The following is a 17,276-nucleotide window of genomic DNA, read 5'->3' as shown; positions in this document are numbered from 1 at the left end:
TTGCTGGGATGGACAAATATTTTCCCACCAGTTTCTGGTGGTCCCTGAGTGTCCTACTCCCTTATTGGGAAGAGATATACTCACTAAGCTGGGGACCACCCTCGTGATGGGAAGTTTTTCAGCCCCTAGAGCTCTACAGCTCCTGGTTACTACTGAAGAACCCATTACACCTTCAATAGAGAGGGACCAAAAACTATGGGAGGACTAAATTAACCCCCAGTTGTGGGACCAGGGGATTCCTGGATGAGCCCACCAAGCTGAACCAGTCATCATTCTCTTCCAAGATCCCACTCGGTTTCCTAACTGGAAAAAATACCCTCTCAAAAGAGAGGCTCAGGAGGGACTACAGCCTTTAATAAATAAATCCCTTGCTTGTGGGCTATTGGTCCCCACCAGTTCACCATGTAACACCTGGATCCTCTCAGTAAAGAAAAAATACAGAAGCTGGCGCATGGTTCAAGACCTCTGGATCATAAATGAAGCTGTAGTCCCCATCCAACCCACAGTACCCAATCCCTATGTAATCTTGGGAGAAATCCCACCCAGTGCCAAGTGGTTTACAGTCTTGGATCTCAAAGATGCATTTTTTTGCATACCACTGGCTAAAGAATCCCAATATCTTTTTGCCTTTGAGTGGGAGGCCCTAGGAGGAAAACACAAACAGATGACTTGGACAGTATTACCTCAGCGCTTCAGAGATAGCCCTCACCTGTTTGGACAGGCCCTTAGCTGGGATCTCCTAGATCTGGACCTGGGACCTAATGGGAAAATATTACAATACGTAGATGACCTACTAATCTGCTCTCCAGATTAAAAAAAAAAAGTGCCCAACAACATGCAATTCAGGTTCTAAACTTCTTGGCAGAAAGGGAATATAAAGTCTCCCGTGCTAAGGCACAGATGGTGGAGACAAAGGTCACTTACCTGGGAGTTCAGATTACACACAGGTCCAGGAGGCTGTCCTCTGATCAGGTACAAGGAATCCTCCAGTTGCCCTCCCCCACAACTCGAAAACAATTGCGAGCTTTCCTGGGGCTACCTGGATATTGTAAAATCTGGATACCCAACTATGGTCTAATTGCCCAACCCTTATATGAAAGCTTAAAGGAACAAGATGATTCAATCCCACTGATGTGGGGAACTCCTCAAAAGAAGGCAGAGGCTACACTAAAACAGGCCTTAACTCAGGCACCTGCCTTGAGGTTGCCAGACCCAGAAAAAGCATTCCAACTTTATGTCCATGAAAGAGAGGGAATAGCCTTGGGAGTGTTAACTCAAAGGTTGGAATCTGAGCCCCAGCCTGTAGTTTACTTATCCAAAAAGCTCGATCCAACTACCTGAGGCTGGCCCCCCACCTTCGAAATCTTGCAGCTATTGCAATCATGATAGAAGATGCTTTAAAACTCTCCTTTGGGGGCAAACTAACTATTTTTACCAGCCACCAAGTAAAACAACTCCTAAATGGGAGAGCCCATTTATGGATGTCTGATCAAAGAATCCTCAGATATCAAGTAATGCTGATGGAAAACCCAGGCCTCACTATATCCCCTTGTGAGGTTCTTAACCCAGCCACCCTCCTGCCTACCCTCAAAGGCTCTCTCCCCTTTCATTCTTGTCTAGAAACCTTGGACCACTGGACAAAAGCCCAAGAGGGATTGTCAGAAGATCCTCTGACCAATCCTGAGGAAATCTGGTATACTGATGGAAGCAGCTTTGTCTTGGATAGAAAAAGAAGAGCCGGGTATGCAGTAGTTTCCAATTTTGAGACCACAGAGGCTAAGCCTCTGCCACCAGGTACTTCAGCCCAATTAGCTGAGCTCATAGCCCTGACTCGAGCTTTAGAGCTGGGAAAAGGAAAAAGAATAGCCACTTACATGGATTCCAAGTATGCCTTTCTGATGCTACATGCACATGCTGCTATTTGGAAAGAAAGGGGCCACTTGACCACCCGAGGGTCCCCAATCAAATATGGTGATCAGATCCTTAGACTCTTGGAGGCAGACCATCTGCCCACTGAGGTTTCAGTCTCCCACTGTAAAGGACACCAAAAAGGAAGCACAGAAGTGGCACAAGGGAACCAAGCAGCTGATCAAGCAGCTGGGAGAGCAGCATTATAGAACTATGACCTAATAGGGGTTGGCACCTTAGTTCCACAGACTAATTTGCCAGAAACGCCTTCACAAACTGAAGGTGAGACTCTTACAGCTAAGAGCGAGGGCTTTCAAGAAGATCATATCAGGTGGTTCCAAAAGGAGGGACTCCTTTTTCTGCTGGGAACCTCCAATGGAAGTTGGTTAACTCCTTTCATGCCACTATTCATTTAGGAGAAAAGGCCCTCCAAAGATTACTAGAAAAGTCCTTCAGTGGAACAGGCTTCCAAACAACTATAAGACAGGTGGTCTCTTGTCCCACTTGCCAATTAAACAACCTTCAAGGAGCTCGAAGACCCCACCTGGCCCAGCCCGTCCAACGACGAGGGGTCTACCCAGGAGAGGACTGGCAGATGGACTTCACCCAGATGCCAGTTTCTCAAGGGTATAAATACCTATTAGTCATGATAGATACATTCACAGGATGGATTAAAGGCTTTCCCACTCGGACTGAGAAGGCTGAGGAGGTGGTAAAAAAAAAAACTGCTCCATGAAATCATTCCAAGATTTGGTCTGCCAAGGTCATTACAAAGTGACAATGGGACATCATTTACTTCTAAGGTCTCCCAAGGGGTCTCGAAAGCATTGGACATTACTTACTATCTCTATTGTGCCTGGAGGCCTCAATCTTCAGGAAAAATAGAAAGAGCCCAATTCTTAAAATCAGCGATAAAAAAGATAACCCAGGAGACCTCCCTGGGATGGAAGGAGGCTTTACCAATAGCTCTCCTCTGCACCCGCATTGCCCATAAGGAACAGCTTGGTCTTAGTCCTTATGAGATGCTATATGGGAGACCTTTTGTTTATGTCAATGACCTCTTCCTAGATCCAGAGGTTCAGGCCCTCCAGTCTTATACCATGGCCATTGGGCAATTCCAACAGGATATACGCTTGTGGGGTATGAACCAGGACCCAAAAGATTCTAAGGAGTCACCACTATATGCCCCAGGGACTCAAGTCCTAATTAAAGTCTGGAAAGATGGGTCCCCAAAGGCTCAACTCCAGCCCACATGGAAGGCCCCTAGCCTGTAATACTTTCTACCCCCTCAGCAGTCAAGGTACCAGGACATGACACCTGGATTCACTACTCACGAGTCAAGCTGTGGAAGAAAACAGAAGAGGACACTCAATATACCTGTGAGCCCCTGGGAGATCTCAGATACCTGTTCAGGACTACCAATGAGTGCCATTCTAATGAACACCCCCAAAATCTGGTTTCTGGACATAAGATTTCTCAGAATATCTCTAAATAGCCGACACAGCTTGATAGAGATAGTACTCCAAAATAGACAGGAGATAGATCTTCTGACCCTTGAACAAGGAGGGACTTGAGCCATCCTGGCGATGTGAATTTAAAATTGACTAATGACCCTATTAGTCCTTGTTATGCCATATTGATGCTGCTTATGATTGCTCCATGTATTAACAATTGTCTAACCTGTTTTGTCTCTGCCCAGGTCAACAAGCTACAACATGCAGTGCCAGTTCAACAAAGATGTAAAACTACAGCCAACCACGGAAAATATCACACACCCTTAGATGGACACTGCTATAGGGGAGGCCCAATACCCCTCGCCGTCCCAGTTCAGCAGGAAGTAGCCAGAAAGACCTCAATGCCCCTATTCCCAAAGAATGGGGCCTCCCATCTCTTGCGGGGGGAATGTTAGGTAGGTAGAATAGGGAAAAGGAGTCCAAAATGGCGGTGGCTACAAGACAAGGAAGGGAAAAGCCCGCGGAAATAGAACAAAAGAAGGTCCGAGGACCAGAGTGAGGACCTCAGGTGAAACAAACAACACTCCTGGCTGGCCCAATTTACATAGGACAGGCCCAGGGAGAGATAAACACACAAAAAGAGGAGCCAAAGCTAGCTTGCTCTCCCTCTCTCTCTCTCTCCCCCTATCTCCCTCTCTTTCTCCCCCCCACGCGCTGGGGCACTCTTCTCCTTGTGTCTTTGGATCGACATGCCCTCACGCCTTGAAGAAGTATCTTCCTGCTATCTTCTAAATAAAATAGAGCTGTAACACTGAGCTGTAACACTGATTTGTCTAAGAGCTATAACATGGTCCATTTGAGACCTGAGAGCTATAACACGGTCTATCCAAGACCTGAGGGCTGTGACACACCAAGGGGGCTATAATGTCTGTCACTCCAAATCTTTGTTGTGACGAGACAAAGAATCGAGGAACATACACTCGCGTGACACCATGAGGTGATGGACCAGATGCCATGGTCTTATTCTGCTGAATCAAGGTTATAAATGGCTGGGGGGAGGGGAACCTTCCCTCCAAATGCTCTCAAAAATTATTCTCCCTTGTTGAAAATCACAAACGAGGATCTGAATATCAAATTGACATTAAAATTAGCCTATTGCTAATTAAAATACTTTAATAAAGAAAAGGTACATTTCATTGTGTTTGAGGATGGACTAGAAATAAAAGATAAGAAAAAGTTTGAATAACCATAATCCTATTACTCAAAGATGAGCATTCGATCTTTCCAAACCTTATTTTTCTATGCATTAACATATGTGATAACTTAAATAGGGGGCGAGGAAAGCCAGTTCCGACAAGGATCCCTACACATGTTCAGCGAAATGGGCAGTATGGAACAATCTCAAGGTTTTCTTCCGAGTATCCCCAACAGGATTTCGCAGATAGAGAAATCCCTTAAATTAATAACAAACTAAACCTCCAAGCGATGAAGGGATGCCAACCTGTCCTAGGCTGCGAGCTGGGCAGGAAGAGACAGGGCGTTCGCAAGATTGAGGACACTCTCCCCAGGAGTGTCCTCACCCTAAAAGGATCAGGCTCTCAGACCCTCCCACGGCTCACCCCCATCCCAGGGAGGTCCTCGGATGCTCCCCACGGAAAGGACGCGGGGAGCCGCAGCCGCTGCGATTCAGCCCAGCGCGCCCGGAAGCCAACAGCTGTTCCCGGACAAGGAGAGGGAAGTGCAGCGGCCGGCGCCTGCCGGGACTCGGGGCGCCCCTCTCTCCGGGGAGGAGGGCGCGGGCGCAGGCCTTTACCCGCTTCATCTTCCCATCGCTCGGGGCGGGCAGGCGGGGACAGCGCTCGGCACCTCCCTCCCTCCTCCTTCACCGGCCGGTCTTCAGAGAAGTCTTGAATTCTTTTATCCGCTCTTTCCCCGCCGTCCAAAAAAGATTGACTCCGAACCCGGAGTTGTTCTGCTGCACTCAACAGGAGAGTTCACTGCAAGGGCCGAGTGCTGGGGTTGACGCTTGGGCAGCTGCAACCGCTGACTCGCAGTAAAGGGGTCCAAGACCCCTGACTTCCAGCAGAACGAAAACAGCCAATCAGAACGAAGGACAGACAGATTCAACCCAATCTAGGAGCCAGGCTGAGAGTGGGGGCGGGAACAAGGGCTGAGGTAGACTCAGGTCTGGAGCTGTGCTGGGGCAGTTTCTCTGCTGCTGCTGTTTCTGTGCTGAGAGTACTCTAGCCAGGTAGGGTGTATGTGCGGGGGAGAGGTAGGTATCTGTGTGGCTTCTAATGGAGAGGATCCGCACAGCCTGGAAAAATGGAGATGGGATAGAAGGAAGATACCCGGGAGGCAACCTTGTAGGGAGAAAAGAGATTTCAGAGACCAAGAGCAGCGGGAGCTGGGAAAACGAAGAAAGCTTGTAGGTACAGAGCGAGTGAGTCGATGAACGAATGAGTGGCCACTCTGAGCCTGGCGCAATGCGAGGAAGCTCTGCTTCCTAAGGTAATTCTTATAATAATCCTTGGAATAGGTAATTTTAATCTCCATTTTGCAGGTAAGGGAACTTAAGCTGTAAAGTGTGAATTACTTGCCCATGGTCACACAGCTACTGAACAGTGAGACCAGGAAAGGAACCACTGACTCCCGACTCTACTAAACACCACACCTTTCCTGGCCTGGGTCAGGGCAAAATCGGGGAATACAGGTTGGATTCTTTCAGAGGCCCTCAAAAGCATTGAGGAAGCCGTGCTGAGGGACTGGCAGAGCAATTTGGGAGAGTGCTCTGGCTCTGCCTTCACCAGCTATCTTCTGGAGTTTCGGAGAGCTTCTGTGAAATGGGCATAAGTTCTGTCAAAGAGGGAGGCCATCCATGCAGGTTTTCTGACCCTGAGAGCTTAAGTCTCCTACTGATGGAGGGAGAGAAAACAAGGAGGAGGGGAGGAGAGGGGAGTGTGTGTGTCTTGGCCCATGCTGGAACTGCAAAGTAGAGAAAACTTAAAGCGTGTAAATATTTCCCTCAAGCCATACATGCCACTCAGACGTGCAAGACTTCTCTGTGCTGGGAAGGATCGATCAGCAGTAGCCAGGCAGGTGTCTGTTACCTTTGAGGTACTTTCAGTACAAAAGAATGACGTGAAGCACCAGGTTAGAAGGAAAGATCCCAGGGGTCTGATTCAGCCAAGAGAAGAGAGTTCTGCTTTAGGCTAATATTTTGGAGAAATCCCTTAGCCGGAAATAAGCATGGTGCTACTTGTTGCACAGTATACTGTTGACTCGCCATTAGTATGATGAAATATTGAGACCAATTTCCAGAAATCGTTCATTAGAGTCCATTTTATTTCTTGGTAGTGATGTTTGGACACCTCCCTCTCCTCTGTTTCCTTTCTTTCCATTTTTTTCCACAGGGTCTGTCATTTCCACCCACTGCATTATTTAGCCTTTTTTTTTTTTCATTACTTTTGTCAGCACACTTTGAGTTAAGGTAGATATTCAAAGACAAAGTGCCAACCCTATGAAGGGGGCATGAAGGTAGACGAGCCTCCGGTATTTGGGAGAGGAGCTGATGAAATGGCTGATGAAGTAAGATTAGTACCGCCCTCATGAATGGGACACAGGTTAACTACAGAGCTTATGGCTGAAGCACATTAACCATCTGTGTCTCCTGCCCTTTGCTTTTGTTTCCAAGGCAAAAAGCCCTCTCAGGTTGGAGGGGAGCCATGAGCCGATTCCTGAACGTGTTACGAATCTGGCTGATGATGACATCCATCATAGCCGCGGGTTACTCGCTGCAGAGCTTCCGAGACCACACCTTTCTCTATGAAAACATCTACATCAGCAAGCCAGACCTGGGTAAGGAAGCAAAGACCTGCATCCTTTGTGGCAGTGGCCTAAATGGTGGTCCCCAAACCTGGCTGTGCATCACAATAACTGCAAAAAACTAAAACCAGACAAAGCACAGGGGGCCAATTCCCTGTCCAGACCTAATTACTGAATCTCTCACCCCCTGGATGTGTCACAGGAAGTTCCTTTTAGAAACTTCCCAGGTGATTCTGATTTTGCCTCAGCTAGTGATCCTAAGCCACTACGTGGTGGATAACAATTGGTCCATTTTGCCCGCAAGCTTCTCTGAATACCTTTCCCTTCATTTTACACTGCCCTTGGCAGCTGGTCTGTACAAATACCATTACAAGGACATGTGAGGAAACAGACTTCTGATGACTCTGATGCCTGATGAGGAAATCATGAAGAAGGTTTTCCTGTTGCTTCCTTCAAAAATCAGGTCATGTGGCGTATGGTTTATACCCTACATTGCATATGGAGAATTACTAATCCAAGGTCTTCTCAAACCATGACACAGATCCTGAAAAGATACCAAAATCTCTCCAGGTTGGTTTCCCACATGAACTTCCACAGGCCCACGATGGCTTTCCCCAGCGTCCTGAGCCTCTCTGCTGGAGAGTGGTTGCACATTTCAGCTTGCGCTTCCTTCCTTTGATACGTGGGATGGCTTGAGCCGCAGCACCATTTCATAGTAGCGACAATTCTGTCACATTTATAGGTAACCCAGATTCAGGCTCTGACCTAGTTCACATTTCTGCAGCATCTGGCTATAAAATGAAAGTAAGAAGGCTAAGGCTCACTTTGAACAAAGCTCAAGTATAATAGGCTTAGAGAACCTGGGAAAGTGGGTGGAACAATTCCACTTTTTGCCCTCCAGTGCTGTCCTCTGGTGGTCCAGGAACTCTGTATAGATTCACAGGGTTTTTGAGGTCATCTGTCCTAGCCCTTTGAATTTAAAATTGAGACAGAAAAGCCCAGAGGTTATGTGATTTGTCGAAGGGCATATAGGTGAGCAGAACTGTGTGTGTGCGCCTCTGCAGGCCTGCACTCACACACAGCTCGGAAATAGGTCCCTCGTGACCTCCTGGGACTTTATGGTGATAGCAGGAGCCTGGAGCATCCAGTAGAAGAATTGCACCTGATGCCTACTCTGGTTAGGATTACTGAGATACTCCATTTTCAGTTCTCACTCATAAAGAGATGTATAGAAATAGAAAAGAGAAATTTCTTGTCGTTTCATCAGAAGCGCTATCAAAATGCTTTATAAAGAATGTAAAAAAAAAAAAAAAAAAGAATCTAGCTCTCCAGGACTAACCGCTATATTTTAGTTTGGGATATTTTTCTCAAAATGACTACCATCTAAAGATCTTTGGGGTTGTGAATTTAGTGTTGCTGTCTGGTTTTCCAAAGGCTGGAAAATCTTAAAGGAAAATCCTGAAGGACATTTCGGTTGTGAGTCTTGTCCCTTAAAACTTCTCTTGCTCAGGAGACCAGGAAAGGAAGCATCCTTGCTTTTCACCATAGATCAATACCGGTACATTAAAATCAACAAGGCAAGGCTTTCAAAAATACCAGGGGTGTCCTGGGCCCACCTCCATAGTATATGATTTAACTGATCTGGTATCCAGGTCTTGGTAATTTTACAAAATTTCGTCAGTTGAATCTAATAAATGCCCAGGGCCAAGAAGCACTGTTATGATGGACTATGATTTAAACACTCTGGACAAGATTTTTAACACAGCAGTGCCAGAATGAAGCTAGCAAGAGCAGAGTAGCCCCTGCTAATACGGAGCTTTGTTCCCTTCCCACAAGCACAGGAAACCAGCCTCGTTAGGGCTTCATTCACATGATATAGATCTGAATTCAGGAGATCCGGGGAGCTGGGTCTCTTAAAGACCAGGTGTGGGTGTCTAGACAGGGCTCAGTATTTCTGTGTTCTGTCCTGTATCAGCCTCACTGAAAGTCTGACCTCCTAGGCATCTTGCATTGACAGACCGCTTGCCACTGTGTTCCCCCACACTTATCCTGATTCAGACCCACTTGCTTCACCAACACCAGAGCAGATTCCAGGCAGACCGGTAAACCACTAACCCAGGAATAACTGCCAAAGTGGGCTGTTTGTTAGGTTTCTACTCTTGGAATTCACCCATCCAACTGTAGGCATTTGAAAAGGAGGTGAACCAGTTTTCCTTCTGGAATTCTTTCAATTCCTTCTAGTTCCCATGTGCAGCATCAGAGCCTGTACTTTGCCCAGCCAAGGGGATTGCAGGCTCAGCTCTCTGACTCCTCCAGTGAAGCTGGAGGAGTTTGGAGGGAACCCTGACACACCCTTCTCAACACTCCTGCTTGTTTCTCTTGCACAGTGAATGGCCTCCAAGCTCGGACCTTTGGAGTCTGGGCACTGCTCTCATCAGTGGTTCGCTGCCTCTGCGTCATCAACATTCACAACAAAACGTATGTAAGGGAGGGAAGAGCATCTCCCTGTGGTGGCAATGGGTGCTGAGCAGAGCCATTGTGTTCCTCCCTCAATGACTTGTTTATCCTTAAAATCAACATGGCAAGGCTTTTGAAAATACCAGGGGTGTCCTGGGCCCACCTCCATAGTATATGATTTAACTGTTCTGATATCCAGGTCTTGGTAATTTGATAAAATTTCTTCAGTTGATTCTAATAAATGCCCAGATTCAAGAAGCACTATTATGATGGACTATGATTCCATCATATGGCCTATGATTTGATATAGTAACCTAGGATGTGAAGATAAAAGATTACTAGGTACCATTCCTTCCAGGGCTAGAAAACATCACAGGCCTGAAGGTTTTTAAGCTTAAAAATCTTTGAAATGGACACAGCAAACTGGTTATGTTGTGATCCAGTGGCCTGCATCACATCCCTCTACTTCTTTACTAACGTGTCAGCCTTTCTTCTCCTAAAGAGGTAGTGTGCTTGCTGTTTTTAGAGAGGCCATGACATGCCTTATTCTCACATTCTTTCCTGAGAGGCAGGGATGAACAGAAATCCCGATCCATGACATCATGAGCCCACTAGTAAGTGGTTGTGTGTTTACACAGAGTCATGAAGGGAGGGTCACAGAGAACCGAGGACTCTTCTGTATTCTGCCTCTTCAGAGCACTCACACAGACTGCATGCGTGCACACTCATGTGCGTGCACACTCATGTCCAACTCTTTGCAACCCCGTGGACTGTAGCCCACCAGGTTCCTCTGTCCATGGTATTTTCCAGGCAAGAATACTGGAGCGGGTTGCCATTTCCTACTCCAGGGAGTCTTCCTGACCCAGGGATGGATCAAACCTACATCTCTTGAGTTCCTGCATTGGCAGGCAGATTCTTTACCTCTTTGCCGTCTGGAAAGCCCTCATACAGACTAGTGTGGAACAATAGCTAGCAATCACAGCCTCTGGGCTAGATAGTGTTGTAATCTGAACTGGCCATTGGAGCGGGCTCAAGCTTTCTTTCCGACAGCAATCATCTCCCCAATCAAGGTGGAAACTGCTCAGGTCCCCAAGTGAAGCCACCAAAAGAGCTTCATACTAAAGTTTTTTTGTGTTAGCCAGACTCTCAGCACTGGGGCAAGAGAGGAGATGGTGCTATTTATTGAGGCTCTGTTATTGTACCAGATGCTTCCACATGACACTGATTAAGTCTCCTCCTAGTAGCCCTGGGAAGCAGTGATTTTTGTTGCTGATTCTGTAGATCTGCATATTAGAGACTCAATTCATTTAAACTGAGGAAGACCAGGACAAGTGGGATTTGAGGGCTATTAGTACTGTGATCGCTTCAACTTTATTTTTTCCTATTTTTGAACCTGAAACTATGGTTTACTTGTTCTAGATTGATATGTATTTTTGGAAGTAGCATGGTTTAGTGGAAACACTCTGAGGCCCAAGAAGGAAAACTGGAAAATAGGCTCTGGTCTCATTTCTATTGGTAACTAGGTTTGAAGCAGCAGGTTTATTATAGACCTTCTCTGCATCCCAGTCCCTTCATGTATAAAATGAGACTTGTGTATCCTCTCAGGGTGACTGGGAGGGAGTAAGGGGTGCATAATCATTTTAATGACCTTTACCATGATGAAGAATTACTGACAAGTAGAAGGGGTGTATATTTTCTTTGTTGTGCTTTGAGGATGAGCCGAGACAGCTGAGACTTATCTTTACCTCTCTTACCCATTCATTACCCCTTCACCCAATGCAGGACAGCTGGAAATGCTGATTTCTATTTCCCACTTTTTTTTAAGCCTGGGATTTTAGTCCATGTGCTTCTGATATGCTCTCTGATTCTATCCCCTCCCTAACCAGAAACTTGAAATCAATTCCCAGCTATTCTTACTTTCTGAGACAGTCTGTATTCTGCCCATTTAGTATTTTTCTAAAAAAACCTACTTTCACTTAAAAAAAAAATCAACCCTTACATACATGTTTACTAAGTGTGTAAAAATATGCACAGGAATGATAAAAATCAACTTTAAGATATTAGTTCCTTCTGGGAAGAAGGGAGGCAGGAGAATGGGATCAGGGTGGAAAAATGATCCAGAGGAAGCTTTAACTGAATTCTGTAATATTTTCTTAGGAAAAAAGTATCTGTAGCAAGCATGTCAAGATACTGAGTTTTGATAAGTAGGGATAAATTATATTATGCATAGGGATAAATTTCATTATGTATGATTTTTTGTATGTTTGAAGTACTTCATAATTTTCAAATTTATGATTAAATAAATTTGATTAATTAAATAAATTAATTATTAAATAGTTTTTAAAAAAGATACCAGCAATCTAAGTGGTCCATCATTCTATAACTTCTGTCTTCTCCACCTCCTTGTCAAAACTGAGGAACAAGTTCTCTTCCTGTGAGGATGTCACTGTGTTCTCCATCGGACCATTTTGCTAGGTTAAGATGCAAAATATCTTAAGATGCAGTCCATGTTGCAAAAGCACCTAAAAGCCCCAGAAATGCCCTTACCACCCATTCTTCGTTCATGCCCTTCATTCGGTGGCATCCATCAGATGAGGACTGACTAGCCCCTGGCCAGACACGTGCAAAGCGGGCTTGGACTAGAGTCAAGAGAACTTGAATAAATAGAGTACATAAGTGTGACTGATCCAAAATTGTCTACACTACGTAGGACTGCCATACTTGAAACTCTGCTTTGCTATCACTGGCTTCACCACCTTGCTAAGACCTGCAAAGCCACTCTGGATGGCTTGTTCATTCTCCTCTCGATTTAGCAGTTGAAGGCTTCAGTTTTGCCCTAGGCGTGAATAAAACTGATGTGATCCAGCAGCCAGGTCTTTCACAGGGCCAAGTCTCCTTTTTCTTTAGCCATAGTCATTTCCTGGGTTTCGATTTGTGTGTTTCAAGTCTGACCACTTCCTCTGCACTGAACAAGCTGAACCTTCTGTCCCGCTTCTGTCTGCTCCCCTGTAGGCTCTACTGCGTCACGCTCTGGACCTTCTTCATTGTCGTGGGGCACATACTGTTTGAGCTGTTTGTATTTGGAACCGTGGCTCCCACAATTAACGTCATGGCACTCTTCATGGTGGCAAGTAAGCATTGAATGACCCTGGAACTCCCACAGGAGCCGTCCCTGCCGTCAGGACCAGCCTTATTCAAGCATTATAAGAAAGCACGGTGCTTATGTCAGCCACTAATCATGTCTGTCTGTATTTAAGGTATCTCAATCCTGGGCATGCTAGTGGGACTCCAGCACCTAGAAGCAGAATCAGGATCCAGACAAAAGAAGAGAAACTGAGGCCAACATCCCCACGTCCAAGACGTCATCTCCCGCCTTTGCTCGCCTCTTCCCTCTCTATGCTCTTCAGTTTCATTTCTGCTCCATCATCCACTTATAGCCTTTCACATTTGGGTTTTTTTTCTTTAATTAAAAAACTTTTAAGATATTACATGCATACAGAAAGTCAGTGCCATTTAAATGTATGTAAAGAATCATTTTAGAATGAGTGCTCTGTACCTCCATCCAAGTCAAGAAACTGCCGGGATATCCGCAGTCCACTGTGTGCCCGTCTCCTACACAGAGCCTCTTCCAGGACCACTTTTCCAGCTTTCTGCTTTTTCCTTTTATTTTTAAGTGTCGAATTGACTTGTGTGGTGATAACACATAAACTGTGAAACCTGAAGCTGCTGCCTTTCCCAAAGCATGGCCACCAAGGGCTGCCTTGAGGGGTTGTCCACTCAGGTTGGGCTTCTCTCTGCTGCAGGACCCAAGACTCTAAACCATCCACGGAACAAGCAGTTCTTCCAAGAAGGGCTCCCCGGCCAGTGAGCATGGCCCCTGTCCTTGTGCCTACAGGTGGATCAGGGTTGGAAGTGTCTGGGCTATTTTTAGACTCTCCAGAAAGCTACATTTGTGTAACAAGATTTGTGATAAATACAGAAACCTTCTGCTCTGATCAGTCCTGGTACTTTGGCTGCCCCTAAGCCCAGAGTGCCCCTGCCCTCCTCTGAGGTCTAGCAGAGGAAGATCCCAGCTTTCTGCAGATCAAATTCACCATAATGAGTAGGATAGCGCAAGACCCAGGTAAACCTGGCTGCCTTTCGTCTCTTGTTCAGATCTCGTGAAGTCAATCTTCCTCCTGTCTGTCCCCACCTTCTGAATTCTGAGCACACAACTGAACATCCAGAACCCTCTCTTGTTTCCTTCACAAAGAAGAAACAGGTTCTTGAGAAAGCAGAACCGGACAACGTGGAAGAAACAGCTCTATGAGCATGGAAAGAGCACTGGAGCCCAAGGACAAGGCGCTGGAGCAGATGGCTGCCATCCAGACACAGCCCTGAGCCCCTCCACACTGGCAGAACCCTCACACACAGAGTATAGATGTGAGAACCCATTCGCAACTTCAGCAAGTGTTTACTGAACACTTACTCCATGCCAGACACTTGGGAAGGAAACATGAACGACCCAGGCAATGTCCCTGTAGTCAAGAAACAGACTGTCAACAAGCCCACACCTGAAAGAACGACCCCAGGCAGTGCTAAGACTCTAGAAAACCAGGTACCGTGATTCGGAAGAGGAGGGAGGTACAGAACCTAGATCCCTGGGAAAAGCCTCTCTGAGGAGGTGGGATCTGAGCTGAGTCACAGACATCATGTGTCTTCATATGTGAGGCAGTATCTAGGGCAGACCTAGCTGCACTTAGTCTTGTTCAAGGACTAAGGTCACTGAACTACAGAATGGTGACATTCCTCATGAAAGGCAGGAGTTGCAAAGGGAGCAGGGGGCTTGTGAAGGGCATTCCCAACTAGTTAAGGCTCTTCAGGTGAAAGGAACAAAGTCTTCCTTAAACTAGCTGAAGCGATGAAGATAACATTGGCTGACAAAACTGAACAGAGGATTGTAGGCTTCAGGAATGGTTTGATCAGGACTCAGTTCCATTTCTCTGGAGTTCTTTTGACTCTGCCCTCCTGCGTTGGCTTCATCCACAGGCTGGCTTCCTTTATGGTACCAAAAGTGGTTATAGCAATTCCAGGCTTCATGTCCCCTCCTTGAAAAAGAGCTCCGTGGTATGAACTATCTTTCCCTTATCAGCCATTGTAGGAGGCAGTAAGAAAAGCAGTGATCTTACAGAGAGTTAATGTTGGGGTGGCGGTCTGCAGGGAGCCCACCTCAGAAAAGAATGAATGAAAGCACAAGACATATGGATCTCCTGGGCGTGCCTCGAGGAAGTGTGATTCCTGATAAATAAAGGCAAGATCCCGGAGGAGCTACAGATGATACAGGGTATTTGGCAGATACTCTGGCTATTCGGTTTCTCAAACAGCCCAGGCTTGGCCCCTTCCCAGGTGATTTCAAGTGGAATCCTACTGTTGTTTGCCTGCCTAAGGATTGCTGACAGATAGGATCAGAGTGCCCCAGACGCAGTCAGCTCGCTAGAGAAGAAATGTCCAGGAAAGCGATGACTGCAGCCCATTCTCATAACGCACATAAGGTGAATGCCTTACGAAGGGGAGAGTGACAGGAAGGGGAGCAATCCAGAGCTGCAGAAAACAGCCCTGGGTTCCGGCCCAGACAGTCTGCTGCATGACTGCTGTGCTTGTAGAGCAGACACGCCAGCCACCCTGGGAGATAAGCCAGAAACCACAGTGGGCTCCTGGCAGCAGGCACCCTCGGGTGGCGCTGTCCTCGCTTGGCAGCAGGCACACTGTCTTCGAGTGGACGCTGTGTGGAAAGCAGTCCTAGTCCCGTGTTAGGCACTGAGTTGCAGTCCCCAGATAGGCCAGGTGTAACCTCTGCAGCCTCATTTTAAAAATAACCCAGTCGATGGCACCGTCTATGCAGCAGAGGACCACCTCTCATGGTATGGAGCCCCCACCCCTCCTTCCCATTCCCACCCCCAAAGCCGTCTCTGCCCCAACAAATGATAAGGCAGACCACATGGAGAATCTATCGCTGCCTTGATCACCTGATATTAACAAGTAGAAAATGACTAATTATGTTTTTAAAATGAAACAATGGTTTCAGCAAGCATTTTGTTTATGCATTTTAAGGGACTGAAGAGTAAACACTTTGGCCTCATCAAAAAGTGCAAAACCATCACTGTCCACTTCCCTCCCAGCCCTAACTCGGTCCTCCTACCAGAAGTTTGACTTTGCTTATGTACAGAAGATCTGTGCACACAGACACAGACACCGTGGGCACACCTCGGGTCCTGGCCCAAGCACCGCTGCCACGCAGGCAACTCCAAGGCACTGAGGCCGAGGCAGTGGGCACAACTAAACAGCACAGGCGTCTTGATTACAGAGCTCAGGGCGCAGGAGAACTGGCACAAACATCGTATTTTCAGGCGATTGTCCCCAAGCCGTTGAGTACAGCCAGATGCAGGCAAGGCATGAGTGGTCAGCTTGGGCTGGTTGAAAGGAGTCCCTTTAAATTCAGGGTGTCTGAGAAAGGATTGTTGCTGGAGAAGGGGTGAGGAGAGGGTTTGGGGCTGCAAACACTGTCCCCACCAGAGGTGGACAGGGTTATCTAACCCAGCAGACACAAGGCCCATTCAAGGTCCACCTCTTCTTTCCTTTCATCTCTCAGGAGACCCTTGGAGTTCTCAGGGCAATGATCCAGGTGAGTTTGCAATTTCCGCAATAAACACTTCTGTTTTGTGGGGGAAAGAGGATGCAGGTTTTCTTGTTTTTTTGCTTTTTAGCTCTAGGTAAAGTAGACTCTGTGCTCCAACTCCTTTACCAGGAGTAAAGAGGAGTAAGTGTCACATACAGGTGCATTGAAATAACCGTGTTCATCTGAGACACTTGGACTCCCAGTAACGCCTGGATTGCTGGCTGAGATTTCCATCTTGGATCTTTCCATCACGGGTAGCTCCAGGGATGAACAGAAAACTGACTGTCATTGAACAACTCAGATTCATGGTCAGTAGACCTCTAACAGCAGCTGTTGGAATCAGCCAACCAAAGCTGGCTAGCAGGAGAAAGTTCATCTCCAGAGAATCTGCCAGAGTCTGCTTCCCAGGGAATCCAAACTGTGACAGCTTATACCAGATATGTTTCATAACAGCAAACACTAAGAGATCTGGAAGGTGGCTCACCCATCACTTGGATGGCGATAAAGACCCCATCAGTGGTACCTGGGGTGCAGATATCTCCAGGCAAAAGACAATACATAAAGTCTAAATTTAGAACATGATGAAAGTGGTTTATGAACCGCAATGCAAAATAATGTAAAACAAGAGTTTATGAAAGACAGACAAGAAAATTGAAGATCCACCTATAGTTTTTAAAACGACCCCTCCAATGAAGCAAATATACTATCTTCATGAAAGGGAATGAAATAAGTTTACAGAAGAACCTAGAATATAGAGATTAGAATTATATTCTTCTAAACATAGAAACTGTGGTTATTTTGACTTGCTAATGCTAGAAGAAACTGCCACTCAGAAATACCAGCAATAGTAGAGAAGATGCTCATTTGGAGTTTATTTTGACCATAACTTAAAAGTGACAGGATCTTGTGAAAAAGTGTGCCATTCTGGAAAGTTTTATGGGAAATGAAAGGCATAGTACAAGGAATTGTAACTATAC

General features: G+C 46.3%; 2 protein-coding genes across 4 annotated transcripts in view; both read left to right on the top strand.

Moving 5' to 3' along the window:
- Positions 1–17,276, top strand: part of LOC102188506 (feline leukemia virus subgroup C receptor-related protein 2) — a 120,299-nt gene that overhangs the window by 93,387 nt on the left and 9,636 nt on the right. The gene's annotated exons all lie outside the window — the stretch shown is intronic.
- LOC102188051 (probable ergosterol biosynthetic protein 28) lies at positions 5,476–13,129 on the top strand. Of its 3 annotated transcripts, none has more exons than XM_018053953.1 (5): positions 5,476–5,613; positions 7,057–7,220; positions 9,575–9,665; positions 12,657–12,775; positions 12,902–13,129. In XM_018053953.1, exons 2-5 carry the CDS (start codon positions 7,088–7,090, stop codon positions 12,979–12,981), a joined length of 423 nt encoding a protein of 140 aa, XP_017909442.1. In that variant the 5' UTR covers positions 5,476–5,613; positions 7,057–7,087; the 3' UTR covers positions 12,982–13,129. The 3 variants fall into 3 exon arrangements, with proteins under 3 accessions (XP_017909442.1, XP_017909443.1, XP_017909441.1); XM_018053954.1 differs by having other exon boundaries at positions 5,476–5,873; XM_018053952.1 differs by lacking the exon at positions 5,476–5,613 and having other exon boundaries at positions 5,889–7,220.

Source organism: Capra hircus, chromosome 10, assembly GCF_001704415.2.
Source record: "Capra hircus breed San Clemente chromosome 10, ASM170441v1, whole genome shotgun sequence".
NCBI lineage: Eukaryota > Metazoa > Chordata > Mammalia > Artiodactyla > Bovidae > Capra > Capra hircus.
This window is presented reverse-complemented; position numbering and strand designations above follow the sequence as displayed.

Excerpts from the sequence above, each read along its gene's own strand:
- LOC102188051 (XM_018053953.1), top strand. The coding sequence starts at position 7,088 with ATGAGCCGATTCCTGAACGTGTTACGAATCTGGCTGATGATGACATCC. Across the intron at positions 7,221-9,574 it reads CATCAGCAAGCCAGACCTGG|TGAATGGCCTCCAAGCTCGG; the intron begins GTAAGGAAGCAA and ends TCTCTTGCACAG. Across the intron at positions 9,666-12,656 it reads ATCAACATTCACAACAAAAC|GCTCTACTGCGTCACGCTCT; the intron begins GTATGTAAGGGA and ends GCTCCCCTGTAG.